This window comes from Melospiza melodia, chromosome 5 (genome assembly GCF_035770615.1).
Source record: "Melospiza melodia melodia isolate bMelMel2 chromosome 5, bMelMel2.pri, whole genome shotgun sequence".
In the NCBI taxonomy this organism is placed as follows: domain Eukaryota; kingdom Metazoa; phylum Chordata; class Aves; order Passeriformes; family Passerellidae; genus Melospiza; species Melospiza melodia.
In genome coordinates, this window is record NC_086198.1 from 70,636,062 (window position 1) to 70,650,603 (window position 14,542).

Sequence of the window (14,542 nt, forward strand, 5' to 3'; positions counted from 1 at the left end):
CAGTAATGATGCAGTGAGTCAGCTCCTTCAGTAGTATATGTCATCATTAACCTGGAACTGGGGAAATACCAACTACCTGTCTGTCTCTAAAACTAGTACCAAAAAAACGTTTCTAAAACATCCTAGCAAATACTCCACAGTGTTATATTTTTTCCTCAAACAGTATTCCTAGAATCATGGAGAAAAGGAGCTAAAATTATACTTACATAGTTTAATATAGTTTTTACTCCTTTTGAAGAATGGTTTTTGGTTGCTTTTCACTTCAAAGACAGAGCTAAGGTCTTTCTTGGGTCCTGTTAGAAATTCTATCCCAATACATAACATTATAAAACCTGTAAAAATACATGTGATTAGTTTAACATATTAAACATTGCTCATAAACACTTTTTGTAAACTCCCAGCTGTTGTGTTACAACATAACAACCTTATGGTTCCAACAACAAAGAAGATTCAAAGCAAAATGCACATAAATGCCATAGCTAATAAGGCAATGCAGGAACTATGAGATTTATTGGCAACACTCTCAAGCAGAGTGATTTGCAGTGCAGTTACAGGGTATTATGTCATAAAGGCTAACACATGACTGATAAAGTATGCTAAAATCCTTCCAGGCCCTATTGATGGCTACAACTCTCAGCTGAGCCCACTGTTTTCAAAGTTTACTGGAAGAACCTGACAAGAACAACTGAGTTACTCCTACATATTATAGAACCTTAAAATAACAGCTTGATGAAAAAAGTACATTGATGATTGCACATACCTATTATCTTTGACAATGAACTGCTCTGTCACCAAGATAAAATTAACACATTTTTCATATGGGAACTACCAAAGCAATTGCCAATAACACTTTGTTATAAAACAGGGTAAGGAGACTGCTGCAGTCCATTTAACATGGCAGCACCTTGTATTCTGGAACCCCAGAGCCAACAGAAATAGTTCTGCTTTTTAGGAGCAGAAAACTAAACACACCTACAGATACATTTTAAAAACTAGTAAGCAACTTCAGTGCACTAACTGATGCAATGGGTGGGGATAGTATCTTTTCAATAAGTAGCTCAGACTAATACTACAAGGTCTTTTCCAATCCCTAATGAGATAAAGAATCCAATTACTTTCAAAAAAAACATGGGAGGATAATGAACTGGATAAGAGCTCTGCTGGAGAAGATATATGCCCTTAATATCTTTGTGGCACAGTTAATTAATTATAGAAGCCATATTTTACTTCAGAGTAATAGCTAACCGTTACTCAGTAATTTTTTATTTCCCTTACTTGTTACATTAGCTGTAGTGAAAGTTTGGAAACCAGGACACTGGGTCTGCACAACGAAGGGGAACACATAAAACCTTTCTCAAAGGGTGATTGATTCCCAGCCATAAAGTTGACAGAGATCAGGAATCTGACCCCTCAGCATTATATCACATCACAGTGAAGCAGCACAGAAGTTTTGAATTTAATGATCTTACTTTCATTGTCACTTTTCGTGGTGCAGTTCCCTACCCAAACTGCAGCAAGAGAAAGGCAGGATATTGGACAGAAGAAAGCAAGAAATAGCACTTGCACCTGGAAGAAACCAGAAGAAAATGAGCAGTTTGCCAGAAAGCCAAGCTCTAAGAGTAAAAGCACAGCAACAAATACCTAGTCTCATGGTATAATCTTTGATAAGCTATGGGATGGCATAAAAAAGATAGAAAATGCATTCCCAGATGGAAGTTAAATTCATGCAGTGCCATCAGCTGAGATGTGTTCCATTTACAGTGTTCTTTTCCAAAGAGAAAATTAGGGCCATCTCTCTGTTACCATTCAGTGATCACACCAGGTAAATTAATCACAAGAGCGCATTTCAAAGGAAGTAACAGAGAGGAATTTTGAATAAAAGTATTTCTTTTGTGAAAGCATTACTCAAGAAAGGATTTGACACTCCTCTACCACATGCTTTCTTCATACAACTTCAAAAAAAAAAAATTTAATTACCTAGGATAACTGTTTCTAAAGACTCCTCAGAGTGCTTTCAGAACAAAGAAAGTCATGCAATAATGGAATTAAATTCTCCTAAAATATAATGAACTTAAATCCCTCATGTGAATGCTGTAATATAAGAAACACACCTGAAGAGTAAGAAACTGGAGTGACACAAAATAGTTGCAATGACATTTATGAAATCTGAAACCTTTGGAGCAACAAGTTAAACCCAGCATTCATTAATCCTTTCCAAATAAAATATACCAATGCATCACATTTTAAAAAACGTCCCACACAATGAGCCCAAGATCATGTTTGGCATTGTTAAATATAGTCAGTGAAATATGCCATTGAAACATGTTAGTGCATATTGCAAAAATATTTCTGGAGACAAAACCAGGAAGGGTTAGTTTCCTTTCCACCTCTCCACCCTCATCAAGTCATCATTTTGCTAAAGCCCATATATTTGCTCAACTCAGCTTTTCCTGATTTGCAGCTACCTGACAGCTTCTTTTCTGCCTGTCCTGTTCTCGTGTTTCTGATGCTACAGGCTCATCTGAACTCCCCCAAACATGCTGGTGTGTCCACAAAACATAAGGTAGAGCCACAGGAGAAAGAAGCTCAGGTCTCCAGCGTAGACTAGCTAGATGAGCAGGATGCTGCACTTTGCTCTGCAGAGCAGGGCTAAATAATGCACTGAACTACATTACAGTCCCAGTAGCTACCCTGTTACCTGAGGCACTGCTGCCTTAGGTAACCAGCATATTTGTGCATTCACACCCTGGATTGCAGCCATATTTTTAAGGTGACTGGAGAACAGATCTCTTCCTCCACTGCCTACTTTACTTACCAGACATTTTTCCACTTTGTCATTTTCCCTTAACTGAATTCCATTTCCTGTCCACATTTAGACTATTTCTAACAGAAAAGAAACAAGTAGAATATTTTTTGCATGTCTCATTAATTTTTGCACTGAAATTCTTACCACAGTAAGTAATTTAACAGTAACCAAGCAATTGAAAAGACTCTTTGTACACTAGATACATTTCACATGCCTGTCTGAGGCTAAAGCAAGCATATTTGTATTTGTTTATTATCACAAATGTACCTAGAAGAAGATGGGAGCTTTCTCTAATGTAAACTCCTCCGGGTACAAATTTATAAGCTGTACACCACACACAGAAGAACAATTCAAGAACGTAGGCAAACATGGCTGTGCTCATGGCTTTCCCAGGATGGGGACAGCTAACAAAGCGTCCTGCTAGCTGAGGCCACACACACATGGTAAAGACCCCAAGAATGTTGCCTGCAACAGCAGCACTCCAGGTGTGTAAGTAAAGCAGACCAGCTGAAGATGCCAAACCTGTGAAGGGATAGAAAAGAACACAGTAAGTCTCAGTCAGGTGTATTACCCACCACACTCATTTTCATATTTTGGCTAGCGAAAAAATAGTCTGGGAAATATAATTGTGCTTTCTAGGCTTACAAATTGCATCACTAGAAGGGCAGGTATTCAGTAGCTAAAGAGAGTCTTTTATTTTTCCCAATATCTCATTCTTTTAAACATTGCCTATTCAACTGAAAACAGTATAGCAAAAAGGGCAGAGAAATGTCATCAAGAGCCAAAACCAAACAGTTTTTTCTTACAGAGTTCTTCAGCACAACAGAGGAGTGATGCAGCTCTTAAGAGAGTAACAGGTCTGTCAGTTATAAATCTCTTTTACCATAATACAGAAATAATCAAATAGATTAATATGAAGAGAAAACATATAATTTCCTGATCTTTCCCTGTAGATAACCACAGGATAGGCAAGAAAACAACTATTAATCTTTTACTGACTGCAAGATCCTTGACTTACCATGCTATCTTTGATTTGGGGATTTGACTCTAAACAGAACACTAGCAACCACAGAACCTCTCTATGACGGGATGACTTCATTTTAAAACATTATTGTAGATATGAATATTTACTGTCACACCATGAAAGCAAATGTATAGAAACACTTTTAATATTTAACTTTAATACATCAAAGTTCTGAGCATTTTAGAATGCAGTGCTTGAATCAACTAAAGAACCTTTCTGTGCCTATTTTAAATAAGAAATGTGTGTGTATCAAAAATCAAAAGTTCATCCTTACATTACAATCTGCACACACATTTCTTAACACTAAAACCTGCCTGTTCATACAATTTTACTGACTGCAGAACTTAGAAAGTAAAGATACAGGAGGCAAGCTTGTCTCCAGGTAGACTGCTTGTTAAATTACAAGTTATTTTGCCTCCTGTGGAGTTGAGAGGATTGTGTCCTCTCAACCCCTAACCCTAGATGTGGCCTTATCATAGAATCACTAAGGTTGGAAAAGACCTCTAAGATCATCAAGCCCAACTGTTACACAATGCAGGTGGTCAGAACTGAGATGCTTAACAGGGCTTCTGAAGAAATAACTCTGCTCTGCAATGGCCTGGGGATTTGGCCTGTAACCCTCAGTCAGCTGGTGACATATGTGTACTACAGTCAGTGGCAAGAGAAAAGGAGGCTTTGATTAGCCACCCTTTTCTGAGATGTGGTGTCAGGTCAGAGGACTTGAGTAAAGGGAATAAGGTAACAGACAAAAATTCTGCTCAGGATTTGCACCTACCTATAAGAAACAAGGCAAAACTGATGATAGAAGACCAGCTCCAAAATGAAAGCATCAGTCCCTGAGCAAGGCCCAACAGAACTGTACCTCTGATACAACAATAAGGAAAAAGAAAACATGCACTCATATGATTTGAAAAACACCTGATATTAAAAAAAAAAACACTTCTAGATTTACAGACAAGGGTTCTTGGTAATATATTATAATTATTTTACTTTAAACAAAGCTAAATTTTGCTCACACCCAGGTACATTTTCTTCACTTTATTGGATGTAAAAAACATCCAGTTGAAAATAATGGCAATTTACTGTGATGTATAAATGAGCCATGTTCAGCAGCAAAGCAGTCCACTGAAATCTTGGTACAAAAGGCAAAAACAACTCAGATAAAACAAAAGGGAAGAATCTACCCCAAACAGAAGTATTTTTTTCCTGTCAAATAAGGAATCCTAAAGAATCTAACACTCCTCTCAGTCTTGGGGATCTCTTTTGTATACCAATTCCAAAATATAAACTCTGTCAACTGCTATCACATGTGGTTTACTCAGAATAACAAACTTGTTTTCTTTCTAGATTTTGGAACCTGAATGAACCACACACAGCATTAAGACTACATTTTTACTAACAAAAACTTCTACTGAAGTATATATTTTAACAGTGCACACAGTTTATTTATACTTTGTGCATGTGTCTCTGATCATCTCCTCTCTGAAGCCAACTGCTAGACTAATTTACTGCATAGTATAGATGCACTGCATTCATAAGTCCTTGAACCTCAGTCCTAATCTAAAAATTGTTTTGAAATGTGGCAAACCAAGATTTTAGTGCTGAAATAAAAATAATTCTGTATCAGAAAATTTTCAGGTCTGGACAAAATGCTCAGCAGTATCTCAAAGGAAGAATGAATCCTCTGTGTGAAGTACCTTGTACCCACTGTTTTCTGTCTTATACCATCATCAGGTTGAGTTTTAATTTGTCACCCACAACAGCACTGGATTTTCATTACAATTTTGTAATCATCATCATCATCATCATCATCATCATCATCATCATCATCATCATCATCATCATGCACTTACCCATATGGATTAGGATCTGGACCTGTATGTGGATGTCCACTTACTGCCCATCTGGAAATTAGGGAAACCTCCCCAAATATCCACAGAGTGAGGAACATGAGGCTGCCAAAAGCAATCCCTGATAAAAACCAATGAGAGTGGGAAGCAGTCTCTCTAATCACATTACCAGTTTTGTTAGTTTCTTGTTTCCTCTTGTCTCCACCTAGAATAAGAATAGAAATACAGCTAAGCAAACTGTCAAATCCTATTAGCAAGAGTTACTAAGAAAAAGAAATAGCCAAAATCACAAATTTACTAGAATAAATTACATACACAAAAGCTAATTTATATGATTAGGATTGTGTTATCAGAAATTGATAATACCAAAAAAAAATTCTTTACTAACAACCTGAGATCTGTCAAGAGAATATATTCACCCTAAGTGTTCAAAAATGCCAACCTGCCCATCTGATTATTTTCCATAAGAAATTTTAAATGTTTAAATTGACCTTGAAAATCAGCAGAAAAGTTATTATAATTTGTTCAGAGGCTTCTGTTCTCTGAAACCCTAAACTCTGATAAGAACAAAACCTGACACTTCCAAATAAGCCAGAAATAAACTCCCTTCCTTCTTTTTTCCATGTGCTTTAGAACCACTTTTATCTAAGGAGAAAGCAGCACCTTTAATTGCATAGACATAGCATTTTGTCACCCACAAACAAGACAGATTTCCTTCCTAATCTGCTGCCGCAGATTCCCTTTCTAAATTCTGATGAAAGCTCAGGCTTAATTTAGATTGTGTAATGCTAGATCACAGACAATATGCATGATGCTAATTTATACCCACTTACACATAGATAAGGTTTTATCTTTCAATTAATTCTTTAAGGTTATACTGAGAAGGAAGGATATTCTGAGGATTTAACATGAGCTGCCTTAACTAACCAACCCAACCTTGCTGTCTTCCTTGGCAATGCCACCTCCACAGTTTAGCCTATGCCAGCCCCCACTACTGTGTACTCTGTGCAAACACTCCAAGAGCTTGGGCAAAGTGTAACTGGGACAACTTGTCCACTCCTCCAATTCTTTCTGTTTATTTTCACATATCAGCTGTTCCCCAACTGTGTCTCCCTTTCTCTGTTAAAAGATATGCACTGGCAGAGAAACTCAAAGTGCAAACTGAATTAACAAAATAACAAAAACTCCAGAAATGTTTCATGCTGGAAAGACAATAACTCATTCTGATTTTATTGGTCTATCTTATGCCTTTGTTTGTGTTACTGTCATATTGTTGGCACTGCAATAAGGAAAAAGAGGCAGTTCTGGCACCAACTTACTACCACTTGTATGAATTGTGATACCAGTTCTGCCATATTATGGGCAGATGGAAGTACCCCACAACTTCTAAAACCTGCAATGCTTATGCAGCAGGTCTAAAACCAGATGAGGCTGGGGATAAAAATCAAAGAATCAAAATCCAGTGACACATAGCTAGGTATACTTTAGGCTCTTCTCATAACCACCATCTTTGCTGTAATACACTTACCTGAATGGATTTGCTCCACTGCTGCTATGAAACCAATTGTCAATATGATAGTATTGGCAACTTGTGAGCTCCAGACTGGATTAAGGGATGTGTACCAGATACGAAGAACAAGGAGCATTATCTTGCCTAGCATGAAGCCCCATATCCTGATGAACCTGTAAGAATCAGTTTTTGAAATAGTGAGACATTTGGGGGATTAAACAAAAAAAGAAAACAGCTTTTAATATAAAAAAAATCAGTTAAATTCCATCAGTAGAAGAAAATACCTTTGTAAACTGTTTCCTGACCACCATGTTACTGTTTGAACCAGCAATGAAGAAGAAACACCAGCAGCCAAGATGAGCAGTCTAATTGAAGCATTTGGTGCGTGGTATGATGCTAAGCTTCCTGCAAACAAATACACATAGAGGTTACTTTAATGATCAATAGAGACTGGGTAGTAAGGATTTCCTGTGCATTAGGTCAACATTTTCTGTAATTTGAGCAGCTATACCACTCATCTGAAAACACATGACACTACACATTTTTAAACCAACAAAAGAAATGTAGATATGCATACAAATTGGGTATACATGATTTCATAGCAGTTATAATTTTCAAGGAAAAATTTTACATGAAGCAATTATCCAACAGTCCAAGTGATTGCCTTTTTTTAACTACTTATGGTGATTGATTCCATAGAGAGGATGTATGGATATCTAAGCATGTACAGATATTCTTCAACCATGCACTTAGATAATTCAAAAGCCATAAAGTTTTATGTACTGTGACTGTTCCTTTCTAAAAAGGATATGGCTTTTGCTGCAGTGCACTTGCAAAAGTAAGTACCCTGTGGCAAAAGCCACGTTCTTTATTAGACAGGAGCAGTCACCAAACATAGCACAGGGATTAGTAATCTACTGCCTCAGTAGGGGTGCACAAGGCTTTCTCTGAAGTCTGGTCTCAGAAGTGGTCAGTACCAGCCTGTGCCAGTCTATTACTGAGAGCTACCACTTTCCCAGCCACTGAAGGAGAGCATGTGCATACCTTTGCCATTTCCCAGGGCACAGTGACCCCACATCACCAGCAGTTTTAAATTCTGCTAACAGGTTTCCAATTCAAGTGACAACGGACCACATACATTCTTATACCTTCAGTCAGTGTGGTAAATACTGGCCCAGGACCAATGACAAACAGCAGAGGAAGCAGCAACACTGTTATGATACCAGCCATTGGCTAAGTGAGTATGAGTCAAACTTGAGGAGAAGTTAAGCAAGTAATGTCAGAAATGGCGCTGCAGATTCTGGCAACGCGTGCTAGGAATCCTCCAACTGTTCAGCTGCTCATTCTGCTCAGAGTAAAAGATGCAAAGCTTAGAGCCAAGGTGATAAACAAGATCAATGTGCAGTGAAGGTGTACCTGCATGAACTTCAACAGAGGTTTCATGTACAGTACACACAGATTTCTGTCACTAAATTGTGCTGGCAATCCCTAAACCTGCCTCTTCAAATATTTCATCATGTGTGCTACCCTGATTAAAGGTAGCATGGGTTTGCCAAGTTAGAGCAGACACACCTTTACTTGCTGGGCAAGTACACCCAAGACTTAAATATATCTATCCAAACACCCAAATTTAACTTATTTATGTGAAGACATAGATGCAAATAGAACTACCACAGGATACTTTGCTGTTGTTTGTTTGTTTTCAAACAGAACACAAAATCAAGTAGCACAAAAGGATACAGAAATTAGAAGTTGCAGGGAAAATAAAGCTTCCTGAAAAGGCAGAAAGAAACAGAATAGAAAAAAATCATCTCCATAAACATTCTGGTCTTAGCTAAGCATGAAGAATTTTCTTATTTTTTGATTGTGAAACTGAAGACTGGGTAGAATGGGGTGGAGCATGCATGGGGTAGATTGTTCTGCCTGACAATTCAACAAGTCCCAGAGGAAGGCCATGGCCTTTTTGAGAAGAAAAAAAGATCAAAAAGAGAATGAACAAAATTGTCTCAGTATGAAGGAGGAAAAACGCAGGAAGAATTGAGAAACAGGAGAATCAGCAGCACATAAAAGACCATCATAGGCTGGTCACTGCTCTCTATTTAGCAGAACAAAACTTACACATTTCTAAGTAATTTCCATCTCTTTTGGTAAAGTGAACTAGTAAACATAGCAAGGTGATCTGAAGGATCAACCTTAAATAAACGTGGCAAATTTTGTGTTACTGTCACCTCTGAAGGAAGGTAAGGTGAATTTTAAATGCTTATACTCACTCCTACTTTCTAACCTAGAAGAACTTGCAGAAGGCAACACACAAGGCACTGCTGCAAGAAACTGAAGATTCTGCTCACTGAGAAGCTTATTACAAAACAAGACAAGGATGGATATAATGGGAAGAGCAGGAAAAGAAAAGAACATGGTAAGACTATTCTTCATGAAAATCAATGACACCAACAAATTCTGCTCATTTCTAGTATTTTTCTAAAGATAAAGAACAAAAATTATTTTTTTAAAAACTATGCAGGGAAAGTGAGTAAGATTGTCTTACTCTGTCTTCTAACAGTAAAAGAGGAAAATTATAAGGAAAGTTATTATCTGTCTATCATTTTATATTGACAAATGAGGAGCTAGGATCTGCTGCTTGTGAAACACATCATTCTGCAGCAGCACCTTCACCTTTACACTGGATGGAGAGCTTTGTCTCCTCTGAGTTCATTGGGCGTGGCAAACTCTCGCTTCTGAATGTGGCTGTGGCTGCCAAACCTTCCCCCAAAAAACTTTCAAAGAATCAACAAGAGCTAAGATTTGCACAAGTTAGCTGAAACTGAAGTAGGAATTCCAGATAATATTGGTTTAAGGAGGAGCCTGTGGAATGGGAAACGAGGCATCTATTTCCTGAGTTTAAGATCAAATTTTTGTCCTGTGCAACTGACCATGTAAGAGTTATTTCGTATTTAGGATGAACCTATAACCCCTCTACAGACATGTAGATAGATAGATTTAATTTAAAAAATACATTCTTAGAAGAAAAAACTGCCTCAGAAACTGAAAAAGAATGTTTCACTCATAGAAATTAGCCCGAAGCTGCTCTATAATGCCTCATCCCTACCCATTGTCACAATTCAAAAAACACCTGCTCTGCTGATATTTGAGTGATGCTGAAAACACCTTTCCTATTGGACATCACTCTTACTAAATTAAAAGCTCCTAGAAATAAAAGTGAAATTACATTTTTCTTCATTTATGCGATACAATGGCTACAGAAAATATTTCTCTGATTATAGCTAAAAAGCATGAAAGAAAAAAAAGAAACCAACAAAACATGAGTATGGAGAGAGTGAGAACTTCTTATTCTTGTCCCTTTTTGCCTGAATTTTAAGGCAATTTGGAATGTTTGTTCTTATGCACTGATGCCAAAACAGAACCTATAAGTGCATACTTACCAACCATAGTCAGTCTCAGAAAGGCTAGGACATACTCATTGTTAGCCAACCTCCAAAAAGGGCCAATTGTCAAGAATATCGGGGAAAAGAAGGCAACAGCAAAAACTTCTATGCCTGTGAGTGCCAGCGTCTGAAGAGGGAAGTAGTAGATCATTGGTGGCAGTGCATGGTAAAGAGACCAAGAAATGTAGCCTAAAACAAGAACAAGCCAAAAAAAGAAAACCCCATCATGTATTTTCAACAACAAGATTTCCCGGAGATTACTTAAGAGATACCATTTTATACTTTCACATATATACAGACAGTCAAATGTATTTGAAAGCAATTCAAGCAACAACAGCCACCTTCTTTGAAGAAATGTTTGTTATTTCAAGTTAAACAAACGCATTTTATGAGGAAATAGAATTATGAAAATAAACCAGCTCTTCCCCCACTCAACGGTTCGTACTTTGAACCTCAGTGAGGTGCTGAACCTCAGCAAGGATCCGTGTTCAGATGGCTGGCTATTTAAGCAGCCCACCCACAGTGTGAGGGCTCCTCAAAGGCAGAGGGGTGACAAAGGAATTATTGTAGTAAATCGGTGTGCTGTTCTCCCCTGGAGACACCTTCTCCGGGCACAGCAGCACTGCGCTGGGAGTTTCCAGCCTTTGCAGGAGATGCACCGAGCCGAGGACACTGCTCGGCGCCCTGCCTTGAGCAGGACAGCGCAGCACCGCCTCTGCAACACCTGCACAAACACTTGGCCCGGAGCAGCAATAAATTCTGGCTGATCCGAGAGGCAAAAAGCAATCCAGCATTAGAGGAATAAAGAACCCGAAGAAGAACGCTCAGATGAGAGCACTATTTACTCGTCCCAGAGGGGAGCTGTTCATGGGCGACACGCCCGCACGCAGGTGAGCCCCGCGATGACTGCCCGGCCGGGCCCGGCTGAGCCCCGCCGCCCTCAGCCGCGGCCCCGCGCCCCCAGCCGCGGCACCGCCGCCACCTACCCAGGACACTCTCCGAGAGAACGGCCTTCCACAGCGGGAACATCGCCCCCGGCGCTGCCCGGCTCGGCGGGGGCTGCGAACCTCTCCCGGGAGCCGCGTCCCGAGTGCCCGGCAGGGCGCGGCGCCGCCGCCCGTCCCGCCTCACGGAGCCGCGTCCCCGGCGGGGGCGGGCAGCCCGCACGGCCGGACCGCGCTCTCCGCGATCTCCAGAGCTGCACGGCCGGGACAGCTCGCCCCGCCGCTCGTGTGCCAGCAGCGCACATGAGTATTTTTCTTGCTACCCTGAGCAGTCACGGCAGCAAGAAAAATAAAAGCAAAACGTTGTCATAGCACAAGGTGTGGGGAAAAGAGGAGCTAACCCACCTGGCAGCCTGTACAAACGCATGGTTGACTACGCGGGGTTCGGGGATGTCCGAATTAGCACTGTGCTCACCTTTGTGAAATGCGTGTTGTTCTATAGCAGAGTAAGGACTTCTGATAAGCAGTGCTGTCTACAAAAAGCACCAAAAGATGCGTTTCGTTTGCTGAGATTCCTGAGTAACCATGTTTGATAATTTTAGAAGAAATCATGAGTTAAATCGAGCCAGCCATGATCACAGCTGCCAAGTTCTGGCAAAAAGATTACATTAAAAAAATCTCAACTTTAGAATTTTTGGGGAGGGCATGAAAAGCAAAATTGTAAAGAACTAAGAAATCCTTTTGCTGTTGGAATATACCATCATCTTAAATTTTAATAATCTTCATACAGCATCCTATAGAACCACCATCTGTATCTTCTAATTTGTTTAAAAAGACTGTTCCATTCTAAATTAACCTTATGGTATGCATTTTCTTTCCCCAGTTTGTGAAACTCTAAATCCATAGGAGTAAACTACAAACACCTAACATCTATATGACCTATTATTAGCAATAAAGTCTGGTTTAGACATTTGAGAGGACACGGTACTAAACTAAATTTTGCCCTAGAAGTCTCAAAGTCAAGTGATTCATTTACCCTGCAGTATGATGAGGTTTGCTTATTACAAAAAAATTTGTTGAATTTTGGCTGCTATTTGAAAATATGTTTTAAAAGTCCACAGAAGAATTAAAGTATTTTGATGGAAAAGTTGACCTCTCTAGGGAAGGTTGACAGATTTAATGAGCTTCTCTGTTTTCTCCAAGTTCCACGTCACTAAAGGCATCTTTCTTTTTCTTCATTAAAGAAAAGTCATACCAGAATAGTCACCAAGCTCACTTATGACTGGATATCAGGATTACGTGAGTGATGACACAATTTCATCTCACTGTGGTGTGATGCAAATGGAAGATGAGATCTTTGGCCAGAACAAAACCAGAACATGGCTGCTGAGCAGAGCTTGAGGCTCACAGCATGCATTCAGCCAATACATGCTCAAAAAAATTTTGCAACCCTTTTTGTAATTGCAGTATCTTGCTTCATGGTTCAGAGGTGGAGTTCCAGTAAAACAAGACATGACTGGAATTGTGAACCCGATATGCTTGTGTGGCTTCCATTGAACTCATAATGCAATGAAAATAATGCAGATCCTGACAAATTTATCCATTGTATTCTGGGTACTGTCTTGGAGATTGTTAGTAACTATTAAGTTTGGCTTCACATGGCACAAAGTTACATTCTAGTGCTCTCCATAGGGCTGATATGTGTATGAGCTCCAGATTCAGTTGTAATGTGTTAAATACAAAAGTCAATGCTTGCAAGGTGCTTAGTTACACATATATGTGGAGCAATGCCTTTCACTACATTTTTTTGTATTCCTGGAGCGCCACAGGTGTACTTGACAAAAAAATAAAGCAAAAGCATTTGATCGTTAGAGGAATACAATGATGTCAAACCAGTAAAGTCCAGAAAACACTACAGTAGGATCTTCCACTCACAGAACAAGAAGCATTTTCATTCTAGAATAATATTTAAGACACTCTTACCCCAAGGCAGACATAACAAAATTATCTGAATTGAAAAGCCCCATAATTACACTGGTTGACAAGGGTAAACTTTTCTGAAGCTAGTGATTGTAAAAAAACAATGCTTTATTTAGGTTCAAACTGTAATACAAGTATGTTTTGAAATAAACACATGGCACTTAAAAGAACTTTCAAACCCCTGTGAGAAGTTGTCCTTATGTATTGCCTGAGATGCCTGAAATGAGCATGATGAAGAAGCAGAAGCAAGTGCCAGAGAAACGGGGTAAAAAAAACATGAAAGTATGAGCACAGATTAGGATTAAAACCACAGCTCTGGAAGAAAGCCGGAGTGAATGAGTTTACAGATAGGCATTTGTCACAGCCTCATGGGAAATACAAACACATGCAGGTCCCTGCAAGTACTTTACTGGGTTCTTCACACTGAGAAGGGGAAATCCTGTATCTTAAACATTTCATAATTACCAACTCTTCACTTTTTAAAGATAGCCCAGGACAAGTATAAAATAGAAATACATCCAAGAATCAGCCAAGACAGAGAAAACTTACATGATTCCTTGCAAGTAGTGAGGGCAGTTTAATGTTTTACTCAGAAGTATGTTGACTGTTTCCTGCTGTGACTTTTCACGTCTTTTCATTCGCCCTTGACTCCTACTCCCATCAGCATGAGAACAATGCCCTGTCGTGTAATTCTTACTTCGTTTTCCATGCTCTGTTATGGTTACAAAGCAAGGGGGTGGAGCTTTGTTTCTCAGGGAATTTCAAGCAATTAATAGTGTTTGATTTTGTAACAGACAAATAAACCACGTTTAACACAAGTGGTAATAGTTCCTCCTGCTGGCACACACTGCACACATAGGTGGAGTGTTTCTGTTGAACATGCACACCAGCAAGGATTTGCTTTGGTGACTGTGGTGAACATCAGGACCCTGGCAACCCTTCCGTGTTTTTTAAGAGGTTCTTCAGTCAAGCAGCCAGAGCCTGT

General features: G+C 39.3%; 1 protein-coding gene across 6 annotated transcripts in view; it reads right to left on the reverse strand.

Moving 5' to 3' along the window:
- The window catches only part of CWH43 (cell wall biogenesis 43 C-terminal homolog), a 29,997-nt gene that overhangs the window by 13,441 nt on the left and 2,014 nt on the right, over positions 1–14,542 (reverse strand). For 2 of the 6 annotated variants that reach the window (XM_063157304.1, XM_063157298.1), the window contains exons 1-8: positions 11,620–11,724; positions 10,631–10,822; positions 7,475–7,595; positions 7,209–7,363; positions 5,684–5,885; positions 4,606–4,694; positions 3,074–3,328; positions 207–332 (exon numbers count right to left, since the gene is read on the reverse strand). In XM_063157304.1, coding sequence (XP_063013374.1) covers positions 207–332; positions 3,074–3,328; positions 4,606–4,694; positions 5,684–5,885; positions 7,209–7,363; positions 7,475–7,595; positions 10,631–10,822; positions 11,620–11,662 — 1,183 coding nt within the window. In that variant the 5' untranslated portion in view covers positions 11,663–11,724. Of the gene's footprint in view, positions 1–206; positions 333–3,073; positions 3,329–4,605; positions 4,695–5,683; positions 5,886–7,208; positions 7,364–7,474; positions 7,596–10,630; positions 10,823–11,619; positions 11,725–11,982; positions 12,111–14,106; positions 14,228–14,542 lie in introns of those variants that run through there. The other 4 variants (XM_063157302.1, XM_063157299.1, XM_063157300.1 and 1 more) reach the window with 4 other exon arrangements.